Source organism: Pogona vitticeps, chromosome 14 (assembly GCF_051106095.1).
Source record: "Pogona vitticeps strain Pit_001003342236 chromosome 14, PviZW2.1, whole genome shotgun sequence".
Classification (NCBI taxonomy): domain Eukaryota; kingdom Metazoa; phylum Chordata; class Lepidosauria; order Squamata; family Agamidae; genus Pogona; species Pogona vitticeps.
Window position 1 is genome coordinate 9985413 of NC_135796.1, and position 18589 is coordinate 10004001.

Here is an 18589-nt window from a genome sequence, read left to right on the forward strand (position 1 = left end):
ACTTTATCTCTCAGTCTCTCCCTCTCCATTTTTAAAATTTGAAGGAGGGGGGGTATTCTGACATTTATTTCCTAGGTTTATTTTTCAAATAAAAATACATTTTAACATTTTAATAAATGAATGAATTTGGGGAAGCAAGAGCCACGCCACGAAGCCCCCCTCCAAGCAGGAAGGCCAAACTCCCCCCCCCTCGGCAGCTGGTCAGTCGGAGAAGCCTTGGGGGGGGGGGTCCTGCAGCCAGGAGGTTCCTTCAAGGGGCAGGAGAAAAGGTCAGAGAAAAGTGGCTGCAAAGCAGGAGGGGCCAAAGGCATCCCATGGACATTCGTGAGTGGAGGGCTGCTGTTTTTTATTGGGGGGGCAATTATTGAGTAAGCCGCCTTTCCATTTCTTGAGGACTCCAGGACCAACAAGCAGGTTGGGGACTAGACCGCCCCCCCTAGCACCCCGAAAAGAGCAAAGCGACACCCTAGGGGGCTGCTGCCGTTTCCCCTCTCCTTCAAGGCAGTCTCTCTGCTGGCCAGGGCTGGGAGCATAAAAGGGGGGCCCTGGCCCAGCCCTCCCGCCTGCCCCACAACCCCTCCTGGATTCTCACCCGGAACACGCGAGCGATTCTCCTTCCTGCCATCGCTGGGGCTGGATGCTCCTTTAGCGGGGGCAGTCCTTGTGCCAAAAAGCGAGCCACCGAGAGAGGATCCCCGGGAGAGACCTCCCTTGGTGACCCTTCCTTGAGCACAAATGACCGTTTGCCCCGGGCTGGCTCGGAACCCTGTCGCCAAGGCAACCCCGTCAACAACCCTGGCTATGGAACCTGGCAAAAAACTTCCATGTTTTTGAATAAAAACACATCTCTGCTCCCAAAGGACTTCAGGGGTGGGGATGCTGGTGGGGCTGCCAACCGCTTTCCTAGCCCGGCTCCTGCGCCAGGAAATCTCAAAGTTACAAAAAGTCAAAAAGATTAAATATTTGGGACTATACCATGTTTCCCCCAAAATTAGACAGGGTCTTATATTAATTTTTGCTCCAAAAAGGCATTAGGGCTTATTTTCTGAGGATGTTTACTTTACAGTCATGTCATCTTCTTCTGGTTGCTGCACAATGCTGCACAATGGTGGATGGCGGGGTTTCACTTAAATAGGGCTTATACATTATGAGCATCCTGCAAAATCATACTAGGGCTTATTTTCAGGTTAGGGCTTATTTTTGGGGAAGCAGATTATTTAACCACAAGATGTGCAATCATCAAAGAATTCAACTATGTCACATTACTTAAACAAATAAAATTGGACTTGGAAAATTGGAAGAACTTAAGATAAAGGTAAAAGTTCCCCTTGACATTTGTTCCAGTTGTGTCCGACTGTAGGGTGCGATGCTCATCCCCATCTCCAATCCATAGAGCCAACGTTTGTCCAAGGAGAGTCTCCGTGGTCATGTGGCCAGTGCGACTAGACACAGAACGCCATGACCTTCCCGCTGTGGTGGTACCTATTTATCTACTCCCGTTTACATGCTTTCGAACGGCTAGATTGGCAGGAGCTACAACAACAACAGCCAGGATCTCAAGGGGTCTGCTTGGTGGAGAGCACTAAAGGTTACTACTAAGGATCCCTCTGGATGGAGAGGTGACCCTTTGTATCAATGGGGAGACTTTAGGTTCCCTTAACTTTACCTCTCAATCTCTCCCTCTCCATTGTTAAAAATTTTTATTTGGGGGGGTGTTCTGACGTTTATTTCTTAGTTTATTTTTCAATTAAAAATGAATTTTTAAACATTTTAACAAATGAATGAATTTGGGGAAGCAATGCCCACACCACGAAGCCCCCCTCCAAGCAGGAAGGCCAAACTCCCGCCCCCCTTGGCAGCCGGTCACTCAGAGAAGCCTTGGGGGGGGGTCCTGCAACCAGGAGGTCCCTTTTGAGAGGAAAGAGAGGAAGGGGGGCTTTGCCGACTCGGGGAACCCCCTTTCCCAGATGAGAGAAAAGTGGCTGCAAAGCAGGAGGGGCCAAAGGTAGGGTTGCCAGATACATGGGTACCAAAAGGAGGACATAGAAAGACAAAAAGGAGGACAAAGGAGGACATATTGCATGTTTCCTTTGAATCGTTCCAGATTACACCCACAATCCTTACAATTTTATTACGATAGCTGCCAATAAACGTCTCAGTGAACCAACCAAGAAACAGTCATGTTAAAAAATGAAAATTAATTCAATAGGGGCTATTTTTCAAAATACTGGGGGTGGGCGGGCAGGTGGGGGCGGGGAAAGCAGGGGGAAGGGGGTCCTTCAACCTCTCCCCCTCCCATCCACAATTATAACATAAAATATACAAAAGCCTGACATGTTAAAGGTTTTTATCTTTGACTACCTGACGGAGGACATTAGGCTAAAAAGGAGGACATGTCCTCCCTTTGCCTGACATCTGGCAACCCTAGCCGAAGACATCCCCGGGACATTCGTGGGGGGGACGGTTGCTGTTCTTTGGCTCTGGTGGGGGGGCGGTTCTTGAGAAAGCCGCCTTTCCATTTCTCGGGGACTCCAGGACCAACGAGCAGGTTGGGGACCAGATTCTCCCCCCCCTGTGCTCCCCGAAAGGAGCAAAGTGACACCCAAGGGGGCTGTTGCCGTTTCCCCTCTCCTTCAGGGCTGTCTCTCTGCTGGCCGGGGGGCCAGGAGCAAAAAGGGGGCCCGTCGCCCAGCCCTCCCATCTGCCCCACAACCCCTCCTGTGGTCTCTTACCTGGAACACACGAGCGATTCTTCTTCCTGCCATCGCTGGGGCTGGATGCTCCTTTAGCGGGGGCAGTCCTTGTGCCAAAAAGCGAGTCACCGAGAGAGGATCCCCGGGAGAGACCTCCCTTGGTGACCCTGCCTTGAGCACAAATGACCGTTGGCCCCGGGCCGGCTCGGAACCCTGTCGCCCGGGCAACCCTGTCAACAACCCCGGCTGTGGAACCCGGCAAAGAACCTCCATGTTTTTGAATAAAAACACATCTCTGCTCCCAAAGGGCTTCAGGGGTGGGGATGCCGGCGGGGCTGCCAACCGCTTTCCTAGCCTGGCTCCTGTGTCTCCCTTCTCCCAGACCCCAAACCCCACATCCTCCTCCTCCTCCTATTCCTGGCTTCCCTCCTCCTCCTCCTGGGCCACTGGGCGCTTCTGGTGACCCTTCCCGGCTAGCCCAGGGGGGCAAGTTCATCCCCAGTCTCACCCAGAATGGAGGCTCCAGAGGCAGGAGGGGCTGGTCCAGGATTTCGGGCTGGGCTGAGAGGGGGGGCGGCCATCCTTCTTCCCATCAGGAGGGTCAGTTCCACAAAAAGATTGGTCTACCTGTTTCGCACTTTCCAAGATTGCCCTTTCATGCTGTCTAGGCTGCCTTGGGACCTTTTCTCCCGAGCAAGGCGAGGTGAAATATTTTAAATCAAGAAATAAATGATCCAAATTTCTGAATCTGTTTCTTTGCTTTGTTCACTCCTGCCTTTTTTTCTCTCCCACAAACTCAATCGGCCCTTCACCAGTCCTTAAATTTAGCATCGCAAAACAGTTTGTGAGAAAGGCCAAGCCGATGGAAAACTGCAAGGCCAGCGTCAGCCACAGAGTCTGATGGGTCACTGGGGACTAGAAGCATGATTTTCCACCCCTAGACCATGGGCCTAACTAGTCCACTTCACTGCCTCAAGATGAAACACGCTTTATCATGGACACCATCAAAGGTCTTAGAGCAAGCAGTGGCTCTTTTGGGGTTTCATGGGGGCGCTTCTTCAGCCCAGCTGATGTCCACCTCTTCAACATTTGATTGGATTCCACTCTGGTTTTTTAAACGTAAGCTTTCGAGAACTGCAAAATATCCCTTAAACCTCTAAGTTCCAGTCCACACAAAGCCAAGACAATGTGGTAGGCTTTCAGCCACCACAGGTCTCTAGGCGCAATCCTTGAAAGGCAAGCGTCCCTCTCCCTGGGAATTTCTGGACTGGGAGGAAAAGCAGCTTCCCCCATTTCGGACTTTTGCATGAGCTGAGAACCGGGTCGGAGCAAACTCATTTGCGGATGTAGTTCTCGTGGTTTGTGTTGCAAAACCAGATTCAGAAGATCCAGGGGGACGTCAGGGAGTCCCTTTGGGTGGAGATCCCGAGAGCAAAGGCTTTCGCAAAGGGATCCCGACATGATCAGTTCTAGAACGAAGCCACCGGTCATTCCAACGAAACAAAACAAAAAGCAAAGCGAAACAAAGCGGTCTGCTCTCCTCCACCCTTGGGATTCCTGGGCTCCTTGGCCTTTCCCCCCTCAATGTCAACCTCTGGTGTAGCCAGGATGCTGGCCCCCAGCTTGGCCTGAGCATAAGGGAGCCAGAATGATTATCCACACCAACCTGGTTTTCATCTCCAAAACCCTTCTCTCTTTTCCCCAACCAGCAAAAGCTTCCTCCAGCAACCTGTGCCCTTTGGTGAGCGTCATTTCTTCTGTGCCCTTAAAGGGTGTGGGGGTGACATTAAATATTCGAGGGAAGAGTGGATTTATTTTCAGAAGTCATTTACTTCACAGATGGGCACATCCTGCCAGCTCAGGACCAGGGTGTCCGGCACAGCCCATTCGATAGAAATGCTTTTATATTTTTTATATATTTATATATTTTATCTATTTTATAGACCAGTGTTGGTCTTAAGGGATAGTGTTACCTAGAAAATGGACAATTAACGGTTCATGCATTGAGCAGGTAAAACAGATAAAGTACCTAGGTATTAGATTCCATCATAAACTTTCCTGGGCTACCCATAGACGGACCATAATCCAAGCAGCCCAGAATATGCAGAAAACCATCCTGCATTTTTTCTTTACTAAAGAGGGACAATTTATATCAGCTATCATCCAAGTTTTTAAGCTCAAGATTCTGCCCCAACCACCGAATCAGTGGCCGAATTCCTCTTCTCTGCCCAAAGAATACGAAAAACAATCTTGACCTCTACCTAACCCTGTCATTTAAAAAGAAAAAAACACCATTGTGTGGGTAATCTATTTTATCAATTTATACGGTTTTAGCTGTTTTGAAATATTTTAATAGTTTCCATTCATTTTAAATTTTACATGTATGTATTTTAATGGGTCCAAGACCGTAAAATGGGGATTGATGGATGGTATATAACATTAATGTCAGAAAACATCATATGGGTGATCTATCTTCTCACTTTATATTGTTTTAGTTGTCTTGAAATGTTTTAACTGGCTCTACTTATTTTAAATATTACATGTATGTATTTTAATGGGTCAGAGGCCGCAAATAAAGATGGAGTTGAGTTGAATGTTGTGTCCCTGTGATGCCAACACACCATTGCAGCGGCTGGATGTGTTGAATTGCAGGCGAGGTACCAAACATCTCCATACCGCTTCATTCCAAACCGTGGGATGATGTAAAGTAGAAGCACAGCCCTTTTTCAGGATTCTTGGTTCTACTGTATATCTATATCTGTTTCTGCACAAGTTCCCTTCATGGCTATGACTGATGATGTTCCCTTGATTCACAATCAGTTCCAAAGAGCTCCTTCTCATGCCTAAGAATTGTGAGCGCCCACATAACACACAAATCAGATGAAGCCACTATTGGAGAGGACAGAAGAAATGTGAGTTCCTGTTCCTTCAAAGCATTATTTTGAAGCGTTCAATGAAGTCCATTTTGTCTTACATTTGATCAGAAAAGCAATGCATTCATTGTTAATGGGTTGGTTTGTACTCCTTCTTTTCAAACCCTGAAAACAGGAACAGTTGCTCCAATGACCCAGCAGGTTGACCGAAAGAGTCCACCTCTGATTTGCACTTTGGCATTTTTCCAAATCTGGTGCACGGCCCCATGTATAGATCCAGCCCAATGTAATCAGGTGTCCTCAAGTCAGTTCCCAGGGTTCTCACAGCAAAACCCTTCCCCGCTCCATCTTTCTGGTGGTCCTCTGGAAGGGCAGAGATGGCCTGAAGCCACAGAGGCCAGAAGGAGTGGCGCAGGTTGGAGGCAGGACCACCTTATTCCCCACATACTTTCTGACTTTCTCTTCCAGGAAGCAGAGAGCAGGGATTTGAACCCCTGGTCGGTAGGCAGCAGTATGGTTCATCTCAGGACAGTTGGGAGGACCATAGGCCAGCCCAAGCAACCGGTGTGCCCACCTGCACCTTCTGCTATCCCCGAGTGGATGAGGGACAACGTCAGGGTTGCTACCTTCCCTTCTTAAGGTCCTCTATACTTTGGGCAGACTTAGACTAGATGGGCCTTCACATACAAGCACACCTTGAAGGAGAGAACTATCTCCTAAAAAGCAGACCGCAGGGCCACCCTACACATTTCATGCAAATTTCTCGGTGGTTCAAAGAAGAGGGCAGGGAGTCTATGGAGGAGGTGACATCATTTGCCTGTTGGGCTGCGTCACCCCCTCTGCCAGGTTTAAGAAGGGCCAGGAAGGTCTGCGTCAGAAGACTCTCTGCAATTGGGAAAGAAGGGTCACCTCCATTCCCATCATGCTCTGGGCTCCCATCCTGCTCACCTTCCTCTCTTATCCCTCAGGTATCATGTAGGAATGTGCTCTTGCTTGATCCCTTTCACAAGTGGAACTTTATTTCGTCCTAAGGCGTTCCTTTTCCCTTCCAGATTCCTCTGGACAGTACGTGCTGACCCAGCCGCCCTCCGCCTCTGTGTCGCTGGGAGGAAATGCCCAAATCTCCTGTTCAGGAAACAACATTGGGGGTACGTATGTGCACTGGTACCAGCAGAAACCAGGGAAGGCTCCAGTCCTCATCATATACAGTGACGACAGCAGACCCGATGGGATCTCGGACCGATTCTCTGGCACCAACTCTGGCAACACGGCCACACTAAGCATTCCCAGGGCCCAAGCAGGAGACGAGGCAGTTTATTACTGCCAGGTGTGGGATGGTGACACAGATCAGCTCACAGTGATACAAATGAAGGGGGAACTGGGACAAAAACCTCCTGCTAGAAAAGACATGTGCTTTCTATTGAAACTGCTGCTCTTCCCGTGGGGTTGAATGTGCATGAAACGCGTAGGAAGGACAGATTTTCTGTATTTTTCTTTCTTTGCATAACGGTGGAGTAAGGAGCATAAGATGCCAAAAGATGCTCAAGGGACCTTTCCAGGCTCCTCTCCTCACTCGGGACGAGGAGGGCAATGAATATCCCTCAGTCCCTGTGAAAGTCCTCAAATCCACCAGGATGCTTGATATAGAAAATGAAGGTAAGGATGAAACATGCATTGTTGGCAAACAGAGCTTCTGTCTGGGAAGACGTCGGTGGGGAATATCTGAAATGAAAGAGAGACGGAGAGAGGAACATTTCCTGGGGCTACGTCCGAAATGATACGGCTTTGATTTTGGATGAGAAAAACCAGTAGCACGCTCCCTCTTTAAAACATTGTTTGCCTGGAAGGAGGACTTGATTTTCTCCAGATTTGTGAATTCACAAACATTTCCAGATCTTGGCAAGAAGTTGTAAGTTTCCCTTAGAGAGAGACAGAGAGAGAGAGATTCTCCGAGGGGCCTTTTTTAATGGATCAAGTGGCTGACGTCTCCACAGGAACGACTAGGAGGGACCAGGGAAGAACTCCCTGTGATAGTACTGCCTAACCTTCCCATTCTCTCCTTTCTGCACAGGAACGCAACGATCGTTTCTGGCATCGGGGATCGCGGAATGCCAAGAACTGTAGCAAGAGCCGCCCAGCGTCTGAGAACTCAAAGGTGGAAGAGCCGGCCTTGCACAGGCTTCTCGTTGTAGCTGATGTTTCAGAAACAAAAGTGTGGAAAAAATTGGAAGTTGTGGATAAAACCAGGAAGACAATGTCTAGGAATGAAGGGAACAGTGATGATGTTTTTCTTATAGAACATGTATTTCATCACGCTGAAGGCGTGAATCTGAATTCTTGCAGACTCAAGGAATCTTCAGTAAATGAATTCCTGTTTCATTCCAGCACACACGTCCTTCCCCGTGGCTTTTTTGTTCATTTAGAAACGGGATGGGATGAGTTTGATCTATGATGCCTACACGGCTCTCATGATGATCTAGTAAAAACACTGAAGAAATAAGAGTAATAAACAGCATATTTATTGCTGCAGTCGCCGACAGTGGCAGAAGAACGCCCATAAAGGACAAGGAACGGATTTTGTAGCATGAAGTTAAGGAAAAAGATCCCAGTTCTCATAGCTCTGCAGAGGCAGGGGAGGAACAGATACGGCATCTTTTGATAGTTAAATTTTAAGCATCGTAACAGTGGCCCAACTCAAAGACAGAATGGCTGGCCCTGCACATGTGACCCTGGTCAATATTTCACAAAGAGAGGTGTGGAAACATTGTAGGTTGTGAAGAAAGCCAACTACAGATTTACCAAATATGAAGTTTGCAGTGATGGTTAAGGTGCACATTTAAATCCCTATCCATGCATGCACTTTCCAGTTTTATTCCATCACAACCCCTTGCCCGTGGCTTTTCAGTCCATTTCTAGTTTAAGAGGTGATATATTCGATGTAATACACCGGTTTCACCTTGTCATAATCAACAATACACAAATGAAGCTCAATTACAGGACAACCCAAGGAAAATCAAGTGGAGGAGTCATAAGGTGGAAATCAGAGATCCTGGAGCATTTGTCCCGTTTCTCTGTCTCTTTCTCGAGAGGAAGAGGGAAGGTTTGAGTCTCAGGTTCCCACTCAGTTGCACCCCCATGAGGCACAGTGCCACAGCCATGCCAAGCAGCACAGCACGAATCTGCCTCATCTCCAGCCTCAGCGTTAGTCATGGTGCAAGACCGGCGCCCTCTGATTGGGAAGCCATGAACCGATCGGGGATCCCTTCTCCCCGGCTGCAAACAGGAGAGAGGACAAAGCGAGGGGCCTCTCCGGGTTTCTGCTGAAGCCGAATGAAGTTCTTCCAGCGACCGTGACTGGTTCTGGTGCAGGAGAGACTCACTCCTTGTCCTGGAAACACAGGGGCAGGGGCAGGCTGAGTTACTGTTGCCTGGGAACAGATTCCTTGGGAATCTGCCTCATCTTCAGCCTCAACATTAGTCATGGTGAAAGACCGGCGCCCTCTGATTGGGAAGCCGTGAACCCATCAAGGCCTCTCCGGGTTTCTGCTGAAGCCGAATGAAATTCTTCCAGCGACCACGACTGGTTCTGGTGCAGGAGAAACTCACTCCTTGTCCCGGAGCTGCAGGGGCAGGCTGAGTTACAGTTGCAAAAATGCTGAATTTTTTTATACATATTTGGGGTTGTAAAATACCAGAAAAGTATTATGCACCTATGATAAAGGCATAACCCAAACAGGTGTGTAGCTGTAGAGTGTGCGGTTCTTTCTGCCTGCTCTTACCTGAGCAGTGACTGAGAAGGCCAAGGAGAAACACAGGCCAAGCCATGGTGAGCTCTCTGGAGGCATCTGAATTTGTCTCACAAAGGGAACGGGTTGGGGGGCCTTCCCTTCCTTAAATCCTCCACAGCCAAAGAACACCGGCATCATTTATTGTCTTATTGGCCGCTTCCAACTCCGTTAATTCCATGATTCTATGATTCCAATGCCTTCATCCGAAGGAGCAAATTGAAAGCCTCATCTCCCATTCTGGAAGTGCAGCAATCGAGCTGTGCAGATGAATGATAGCAGACATGCTTTGCACACGAGGAGTCCTGGTTTGGGAAAGGCTCTTGCCTGAAAGGATGAAAAAATGGCTTCCCCTCAAGGTCAACAAGAACTGGGAATCCGTTAGCCTCCCCCCCCCCCACCCCTGAAGTTGGCACGGAAGGCCAAAACTCACGGAGAGCCCGATTTTAACCCATCCGGGTGTGAAAAGAGACTGGACTTGGTGGGTCAACGGTCTGGTCCCGAATAAAACAACGTCTTCTTCTCCGAGAATTCCAAGAATGTTGGTGTGGAAAAGATTCTAGATAAACACCTCCATGGGATTCCTGAGGAGAACGGAATGGCCAGACCTGGATCCTCTGGAACTCCTGGCATGGGAACCTCCCACTGGCTTCCACAAGAACATCGAGGAGAATATCCTCCTGAACAACAACATGCAAAGTCTAAGGGGCATGGCCAGCAGCCTAGATGATGATGCTGGTGGAGGGCTGAGTGGCGGGGTGTCATCTCCTCTCATCCGGGATTCACACACCCACCGACAGAGAGAGAGAGAGAAGATCTGAGCGGGGGGGGGGCTGAAGTGACCACCTCTTCCCTCAGATCTTCTCAATCAAAACACACCATTGTGTGACAGCCATCATCATGCCAGTCATTAGCTGGCTGGATAGCTCAGGGAGTTAGATATCTGGCAGTGGAAACAGAGGTTCGATACTCCACTCTGCCTTCCAAGAAGAGCCAGCCTGTGTGGCCTTGGGCCAGCTGCCCCGTCCCACAAGGCCCCCCAGCCGAAGGGCAGAGGAAACCACTTCTGTGTATTCTCTACCTAGAAAACCCCGAAAAGGGCGACCATAAGTCAGAATTGACTTGGCGACACATGATTATTATTTCATCTCGAGCATCAGCCTCATTGTCAGCCGAGGCTCCTGTGGCGGTCAAACCTCAGGCCCTGCCGGAGCGATCTTTGGCACCTGGGGAACCGAATGGAAGCCCAGAGGCACCAGGCCGGTTCCAAACTTTTAGGGGCACAATCGATATTTTCACACTTCTCTCCCATATGGGGAATGGACCATGGCCTTTCCCCAATGTGCATCATTTCAGCTGTCCTTGCCACTGCGTGCCCATTGCAGACTCCTGCAAGGAACTGGGTAGCAGGAGATTCAGCTCTTTCTCCCTTGTTTTCCTCAGGAGTTTCCAGGCCGTGGAGAAACGATGATCAAAACGCAGTGAAGATTGGAGAAGCAGGTGGCTGTTTTGAAAATTACCTTCAAGGAGCCACAGAGATTCGTGCAGATGTCACGTGGCCTTGGCAGGCAGGGGTGGGGGTGGGGCAAAGGCGCAGTCCTTGTTGAGCTAAACTGGAGAGGAAAGTGGAGGTACGGAATGAAGGAAGACGGTCATCGTAACTTTGGAGCTGAAGGAACAAGAGGGGACCCGGATGCCTTGGCAAGGGCAACCAACCAAGGGTCTCCAAGTCAACTCTGACCTACGGCAACCCTGCTCAGGCTCTGAAAACATTCTCCAAATACATCTTGTGAAAAAGGCAGAGGTTTGGCGGGTATTTGCATAAGGCAGCCGATTACAGGGGTGTGTGAGAGTGTTTTGGTTGCATGCTTAGCAACAGGCTCAACGACCAAAATAATATCTGGGTCTGTATCCGTTGGCTGCTATTTCCTGTAACAATTCAAGCAGACTTTACACAACCAGTATTTTAAACAGCAAACACAGGGCCTCCTCTAAGCCACCAGCCGGACTTTTGCCTGCATGGACGAGAGAGGCTGTGATCAGGATAAGAGACCGTTGGGTACCATCACAAAACATGTTGTTCCCTCCCTCTTCGAAACCAGAAAGGCTGTCCCGGGGAAGATGGGCCAACGTTCTTTTCTGCTGCTGCAGAGGCTGAGGTCCGAGCCAACAGATTTAAATTGAAATTCGGGGGTGAGTGGCAAATATGCTGACTAGGTAGAGCCGTTCGGCCTATCGAGCTGATATCATCTTCTCTTCACTTTGCTTCACTGAATGCAGCCCTTTAGAGTCCCAGAGAACAGAAGGCTTCTCTCCGATGGAGATGGTCATTTTTGAAAATGAAGGATGGGCTGTTACGAACCATGAAAGCATTGGAATCCATTAAAATTATAATAACACTAATAAACACACACACACACACAGAGAGAGAGAGAAAAACTGTACTGTGTCCCTGCATGTGAAGTTCCAGGAGTGAACTGCACATTGCTTGATACAGGAAACGAGGACTCTGCTTGCATTCTGACATTTGCTGTCCTCATTCTGCTTGAGAGACAGAAAGAGGAGGTTTTTGTCTTACTTCCCCATTAGACTGTCACACCGTGACAAGCATTGCCGTCCCAAGCAGCACAGTAATAGACAGCCTCGTCTTCTGCCAGGGCCCCAGAGATGGTCAAGTAGCCGATTGTATTGGAGGAATCTTTGGAGCCAGAGAAGCGAGAGGGGACCCCCAAGCCTTGACCTTTGCTGGACTCTGAGCTATAATATAACAGGTATCGGGGGGCACTTCCAGGCTTCTGCTGGTACCAATACACAGTATAGCCAGTGCCGCTGATGGTGCAGGAGAGTTTCGCCGTGTTCCCAGGTGACACTGAGGCTGATGGTGGCTGAGAGACTGTGAATTGAGAGTTTGCACCTGGAAAGGAAGGAGGAGAGAGGTGTGGTTACGTCTTCTCTTGCCCCTTTCAAGGAGACTCACCTGAACAGCAGCATTCGAAGGCGAGGAGCAGGTTCTCACCTGTGCACCACAAGGCGAAGAGCAGGCTAAGAAGGGGAACCCAGAACATGATGCCCAAAGAGAGGGGGAACGAAGCAGAACAAGGCAAATCTCTCAATGCTGAATGTGACTCTGCCGTTGCCCATATTTCTGTCAACGCTATTTCTGGAGGCGGAGCCTCTGTGGTCCACCCTATAGTGAACCAGCATTGTTCTGATTGGTCGAGGGAAAACACACACACAACAGCAATTGAGCGCGGAATGCTCAGTCCCAGAATAGTCCTGGTTTTGGGTTTCAGCTAAGCAAACGTCTTGGTAACAAAGATATTATTGAGGGAAAAATTGTCTTTAAAGAGAACTCTGGATTCATCAATATACTGAAAAAATATATGTGTACCTTTCTGTATTATGTGATTTTAAAAAAAATCCTCCCATTGGATTTTCACAATTCACTTTTCTTGAATCATAGAAAACAGCTCATCTGTGATGCTGCTCCAGGGAGGGAAAGCATCCAGGAACGAAGAGAAGGGGCAGAACGTGTCTGACTGAGGAGACCGTGTTCAGTGGAGCCTGTTTGGGGCTGTGTTTCCATCTCTCATTGGCTCTGTTTTCTAGGCCACCAGGCAGGAGGAATGTGGGATGTTCCCATGAAATCAAGGATTTTCCTACAGATTTTCTAAAGAAGTTTTGGATTTGACCAGCACACATGGATCTAGAAAAGCAGCCACATCTATCACGTGCTGTTAATGCTCCTGATTTCCCCCCTGTGTCCAATGATTCAACCCCAAAGTGCCGGAACCTGGTAGTATGAAGGGTGTGAACATATCACAAGAGGTGGCTTAGGCGCTGATGCAGAAAATAGTGCCTTTCAACTTCAACTGATTTGGAGGTCAAATCACACCTCCGTTCAGAAAAACCACATCTCCAGACTAGAAAGTATTGGCAGGAATTACGAAGGTGCCTTGGAACATCTTTGAGCAAATTTATTTTAGTCCCTAAAAGAGTCCGACTGACCTCACTGTGGCTTGACCCATTTGTCCCTTTGTATTTGTTAATTTCAGAGACCCTGATGAATATGAAGGCATCAATATTTGCCCTTTTTGAAAAGTCCTCCATAGCCAGAGAAGGCAGACTAGGCTGCTCGATAACTTAGCCTTCCCTGAGGCCTTTCGCACCTGCTTATGGGTGCGCTGAAGAGCTGATCAGCAGGCGCATGGGCAGAGAGGGGCCCTTACCCCCCACCCCCTTCCCACTGCTCCCATGGGTTCCTTAGCTCGGCCACCCCCACGGCCACCCCTGCTGCGATGGCCTCTGACAGCCGAGCCTCCGGCAGCTGTGGCTTTTGGTTCATGTGATTGAGTTTATTTGGAAGTGGTGGCAGTTCCTCAGTTTTGGCAGGAAATGACGACCGAGACTTGTCTGTAACGTTCACAACTTCGGTTTTATGAACTTTCAGCTTTTCCACAACTATTTCAACAGGATCAAAACATAGTAAGTCAGGCAAAGGTCCGTAACTGGACGAGGTCAATTCTTTCTGGAAACCAGCATAGCTCATTGGCCAAAACGCTCGCGATCCCTAGGATTACAAAGAGGGGCATTCCTCACCACGCAAATGGTGCCACAACATGGGCGTCGAGGCCAGTCCCCTTCCTTCGGTGGTTTGTTGTAAGTCTGGTCTGGTCTGACCACTTTCCTGCCTCGTCCTTCTCCCCGCGGGAAAATGATCACCGTCCATTCCTGAGTCTCGTATACCGTCTCTCCATCTTTCTTTAGCTCTGGATCCGGTAACAGCCCTCCAACCTTCAGATTAGGGGAGTCTCTGAGAAGCCCACGTGTTCTCTCGTAATTTGCATCTGTAAATCCCTTCTCTCTCTCCTCGTTCCTTTTCCTTCCCTCGTCCTCAAACCTACTAACGAATCTCCTCTCCCCTTGATCTTTTATACTCTCATCCCACACAGACAGTTTAGCTCCTCCCCCTTTCCATTCTCTCCTTCTTCCAACAGACAAACTTCCATCCTTCCCTTCATCTCCTCCATCTTTCCTTCCTCCTCCATTAAGATTTCTTTCACCTCTGTCGCCCCGCTCCCACTGCTTCCCTTTTCCTCTTTTGACCCTTCTTGTAGCGAGGCCAGCTCGGTAAATTCAGTGGTGTTGTAAAGTACAGTAATCACTCATGGACACAAGAAAAACTTTTGCTTAAGCGTAGAAACATATCCCAACACCTTCTATCAATGAGGACGGCTCACTTTCCTCCTGCTTTCCTTCACAGTTCATCAATCTTGACAAACCACAAACCAAGATAAACCACCCTTTTGGCGGTGCGTCCCCTTCTCTACTTGTAATACACATCCCATTGAAATGGCTGTGTGGGTTGTTCGTGTCTTTCAAAGCCCAACTTATGGTGCTTGCATAAATAACACTGAAAGTTCTCTAGGTGGATCTCCAAGCCCAGCTCCTGTGTTGGATGCAAGCTGTGTTGGGGCACTGAAATAATCATTGTAAGAAGCCCAACATTGCTGAGAAAATGAGGTATGCAACATTTCCCGCACAACGTTGATACATTTTGGAAAACAGATATGGAATAAAGGGACCTGCGATAATGTCTAGATTTAAATGAGACTGCCCAAGAGAATGAAGAAATACGCCAACAGACCTGAAAGGTCCTTATTGGTGATTCTTCAAGAGAATATGTTCCCCTTCGAAGCACAGAAGCTTCCTTGGTTCCAAAGCACTGCCGGACCTTCATCTTGGCCCATCTCTGTCGGCAGTTCCAGGTCGGGTGAGGTAGGGATGCCAACCTTTCTGATCAAAACAATGTCCCTGCCATTCTGGAAAGTTGAACTGATTTCTCCTCTTCTAACATAGTGTCTTTTTTTAAATTGTGATATAGAAAAAAAATTAAAATGGAAATTGCAAGACAATCTGATGCACTTTACATGTTCTTCTTTTTTTCAGATCTGAACGTTTGCAGAAATTTCTGCTGCTGCATGAAAAATCTGCCAAGGAATTGGCTTCTTAAACTTCTAATTAATAATCTCCCTTATTAAAGCTCCCTATGTAAAGGGCGAAACACTCACCAGCGATTATTCTATTTGGTCACATTCTGCTTTATGTCATGTGTGTTTATTCAATATTGGTCACAGAGAAGAAAAGGGACTTTTTGGGTGATTGATTGGCTGTTGGTTGACGATCGGAGTGAGTGAATAGTTGATTGATTGATTGATTGATTGATTGATTGATTGATTGATTGATTGATTGATTGATTGATTGATTGATTGATTGATTGATTGATTGATTGATTGATTGATTGATGATTGACAAAGCAGAACTAGGTTTTGTTAGATTAGGTTACCTGGTCAGGTTTGATATCCATATGAATGACCAGAAAGGACAATCAGAGGCACACCTGCCACAGTGAATGATTTCCTGCTTCACCTCAAGTGGGTGGTGCAACTTCTTCAACATTTTATTAATCACAGATACTAAACATCTAGTTCAACTTTTATTCCTATACACCAAATGGGGAAGAACCAGCGTTCTTCTATGCCTGGGTGGGCTTCTTTCTGAGTATATAAACCGGACGTCCGAAACCCAAACGTCCCTGAACTTGCAGGACTTGTAGGGGAGAGGAAGTGGAGGCTTCCCTGAAAATTTGGCATCTCTAGGTTCCTAGGGGATATTTAATAGCATCTTAAATTAAAGATAAATAGAAAAATCAATTCATCAATTTGCATTTGGAAAAAAAATTATACATTCCCATTTGTGATTTCCCAACCTTGACAAATCACCCTTTCTTTCTTCTTCATCCCTATCTCTAGTCCAGATCTCCTGCAGGAGAGGGAGTGGGAGGGTTAGCGGCTTCTACAACTCTTGGCACCAACAGAAGCCTGTCGGTGCCCCCATATGGCTAATACATCGTCATCATGCTAGAGCCTCCGGGACCCCAGAGCGATTCTCCGGTTCCGTTGACAGCTCTGCCAACAAGGCGACCCCAACCATCTCCAACGTTCAAGCAGAAGACGAGGCAGACAATGACTGTTTACTTCATGAGAGCAGCTCATAGCGCACGATGATGCAACACCGGGGCACGCGGGGAGTCCTGACTGAGGCAATTCCCCCCCAGTGCCAGACAGCAGGATGGGGGGACTGCTTGAACCAGGCTTCCCACCCCCTCTTTCTATGCCCGGAAGACAAGGGAAGTGGGACCCAAGCAATCCCCCCCCCACTCCTGCTGTCTTTGGAAAGCCGGTGGGGTTGGGGGAATCGGGGTTGGGTCCCACTTCCTTTGCCTTTCTCCTGCCTGCCTGCCTGAGCATAGAAAGATGGGGGAGGCCTGACTGAAGTCACCCCCCCAAAACACCCGTCGTTTGCAAAGACAGCGGGGAGAATTCTTTTGGTCAGGCTTCCCCCCCCCCCCGGATGCCACAGGGGCAATGTGATCCCCCATGTCTGAGCAAAGTGATCCCCCCCCCCCGTCCTTGTAAACGGGAAGGTGGGAATCCCTCCCGGCAGCCTTTAGGAAGCCGACCGATGGGAAAATCCCTCTTCTTATGCCCCCCCCCCCCGAGAGGAACAGCTTATCTGCGGGGGAATGAGTAGATAGAGATAGACGAAGAAACAAATATAAGAGGTTCCTGTTCGATGCTTCGTATTCGTCAGGGTCTCTGGACCTCAAGAATACGAGGCAACAGATGTCTGATGAAACAGGGATATTCTTTGAATATTCTGATTCATTTTCCTATTCGTCCCTGTGTCTTTTCACCGTTGGTGTTGCCTTCATGTACCTGAGAGTATTAACAGGATCCTGGGCTTTGCAATGTTGGTCTGTGCAAGCTTTTTAGGCAAAATATCAAAGGAAAAGTAATAATATATTTAAGAGAAAATTATAAAAAAATTAAAATTAAAAATAAAACAAGCACGTTAGAGACTAACTGCTATATTTTGATGCGAATTTTCTTGGGCAAGTCCACATCCTTGGAAACCATATGCACTTTCTCTGCCTCTGGAGCTGCCCCTGACATGTTGGACTGAACTCAATTAATAATCAGACAAATGTGTTTGTGAAATATGGCATGAGATGCCTGCCCTCTTCTCTTTGTCCTCTAGGGGGAGATGTCCCTCCAATCATTTCCCTCTATCTAATGATAATAGTACAGTGGTGCCTCACTTGATGACGATAATTCGTTCCAGCAAAATCACTGTAGAATGAAATCGTCATCAAGCGAAAGTAAAAAAAACCCATTGAAATGCATTGAAACCTGGTTCAATGAGTTCCAATGGGCGAAATACCTCATCATGCAGCAAAGATCCTCCATAGGGTGGCCATTTTCTGGTGCCTGTTAACCGAGGAATCCGTCTTAAACACAGCAGAGAATCATTTTGCACAGCGGGCGGCCATTTTGAGAGCCGCCAATCAGCTGTTTTAAAATCGTTGTTTAGCGAAGAATCAGTTCCCAAAGCAGGGAACCAATCGTAGTAAAGTGAATTTTTCCCCATTTAAACATCGTTTTACGATCGCAATAGCGATTGCAAAAACCTCATCGTAAAGCGGATTCCTCGTGGAGCAGTGTAATCGTCAAGCTGGGCACCACTGTATTAATGTGACATGAAGCCATTTTTTAAAAACTTATGCTGACCCTTTCCAGGGCTTTCTAGCTAGAGAACTACTCAGGATTGATTTTCCTTTCGCATCTTCTGAGAGCATCCGGGCATTGTGCCCCTTGCCCAAAGCCACACAGGCTGGTCATGCCCTGACCCAGTCGGCCTCTGATGCTGTGTCCCCAGGACAGATGGCTACATTCTCCTGCCCTAGAAGTTGACACCTCCTCCCGCAGCCTGGTATGTGCCTGGTGTCGGACTGTGCTGTCTGTCTCGACCGCCCGTCTGTTCCCAGCCTCCGACAGACGGCTAAACTCTCCTGCACTAGAAATGGTGGCGGGAGCTGGGATGACATCCATTGGTATCATCGGCAGAAACCTGGACAAATTTTTTTTTTAATCTACAATACAGGCACCCGAGGGCAGGATTGTGGGTCTATTCCTTCATGGCAAAAATGGAGGCATCCAGACGTGGTGGAGATCTTTCTTCCTTCACAATCGGAAGCCAGTTTCCTTTGGAGTCCTGATGCGCTTTGCTAGACGCAGGGCGGGCTCTGCTTCTGTTCTGCCTGTGGGCTCCCTCAGAAGGGCAACAGGTTGTCCAATGTGGCAACAGAGCACTGGACAGGATGACCCTTTGGACTGCT

General features: G+C 48.3%; 3 protein-coding genes across 5 annotated transcripts in view; 2 read left to right on the forward strand and 1 right to left on the reverse strand.

The window, feature by feature from the left end:
* The window catches only part of LOC144584804 (uncharacterized), a 41910-nt gene extending 41285 nt beyond the window's left edge, over window positions 1–625 (reverse strand). The window contains exon 1 of the mRNA XM_078381908.1: window positions 593–625. Within this exon, the coding sequence (XP_078238034.1) occupies window positions 593–625 (33 nt within the window). The remainder of the gene's footprint in view (window positions 1–592) is intronic.
* LOC140702712 (immunoglobulin lambda-1 light chain) overlaps window positions 1–18589 on the forward strand; it is a 245965-nt gene that overhangs the window by 153040 nt on the left and 74336 nt on the right. Inside the window, exons 1-2 of one of the 3 annotated variants that reach the window (XM_078381661.1) lie at window positions 6450–6534; window positions 6619–6916. The exons of the other annotated variants lie outside the window; for them this stretch is intronic. Coding sequence (XP_078237787.1) covers window positions 6489–6534; window positions 6619–6916 — 344 coding nt within the window. The 5' untranslated portion in view covers window positions 6450–6488. Of the gene's footprint in view, window positions 1–6449; window positions 6535–6618; window positions 6917–18589 lie in introns of those variants that run through there. 3 annotated transcript variants of the gene reach the window in all.
* Window positions 1–18589, forward strand: part of LOC110070135 (immunoglobulin lambda-1 light chain-like) — a 261296-nt gene that overhangs the window by 149718 nt on the left and 92989 nt on the right. The gene's annotated exons all lie outside the window — the stretch shown is intronic.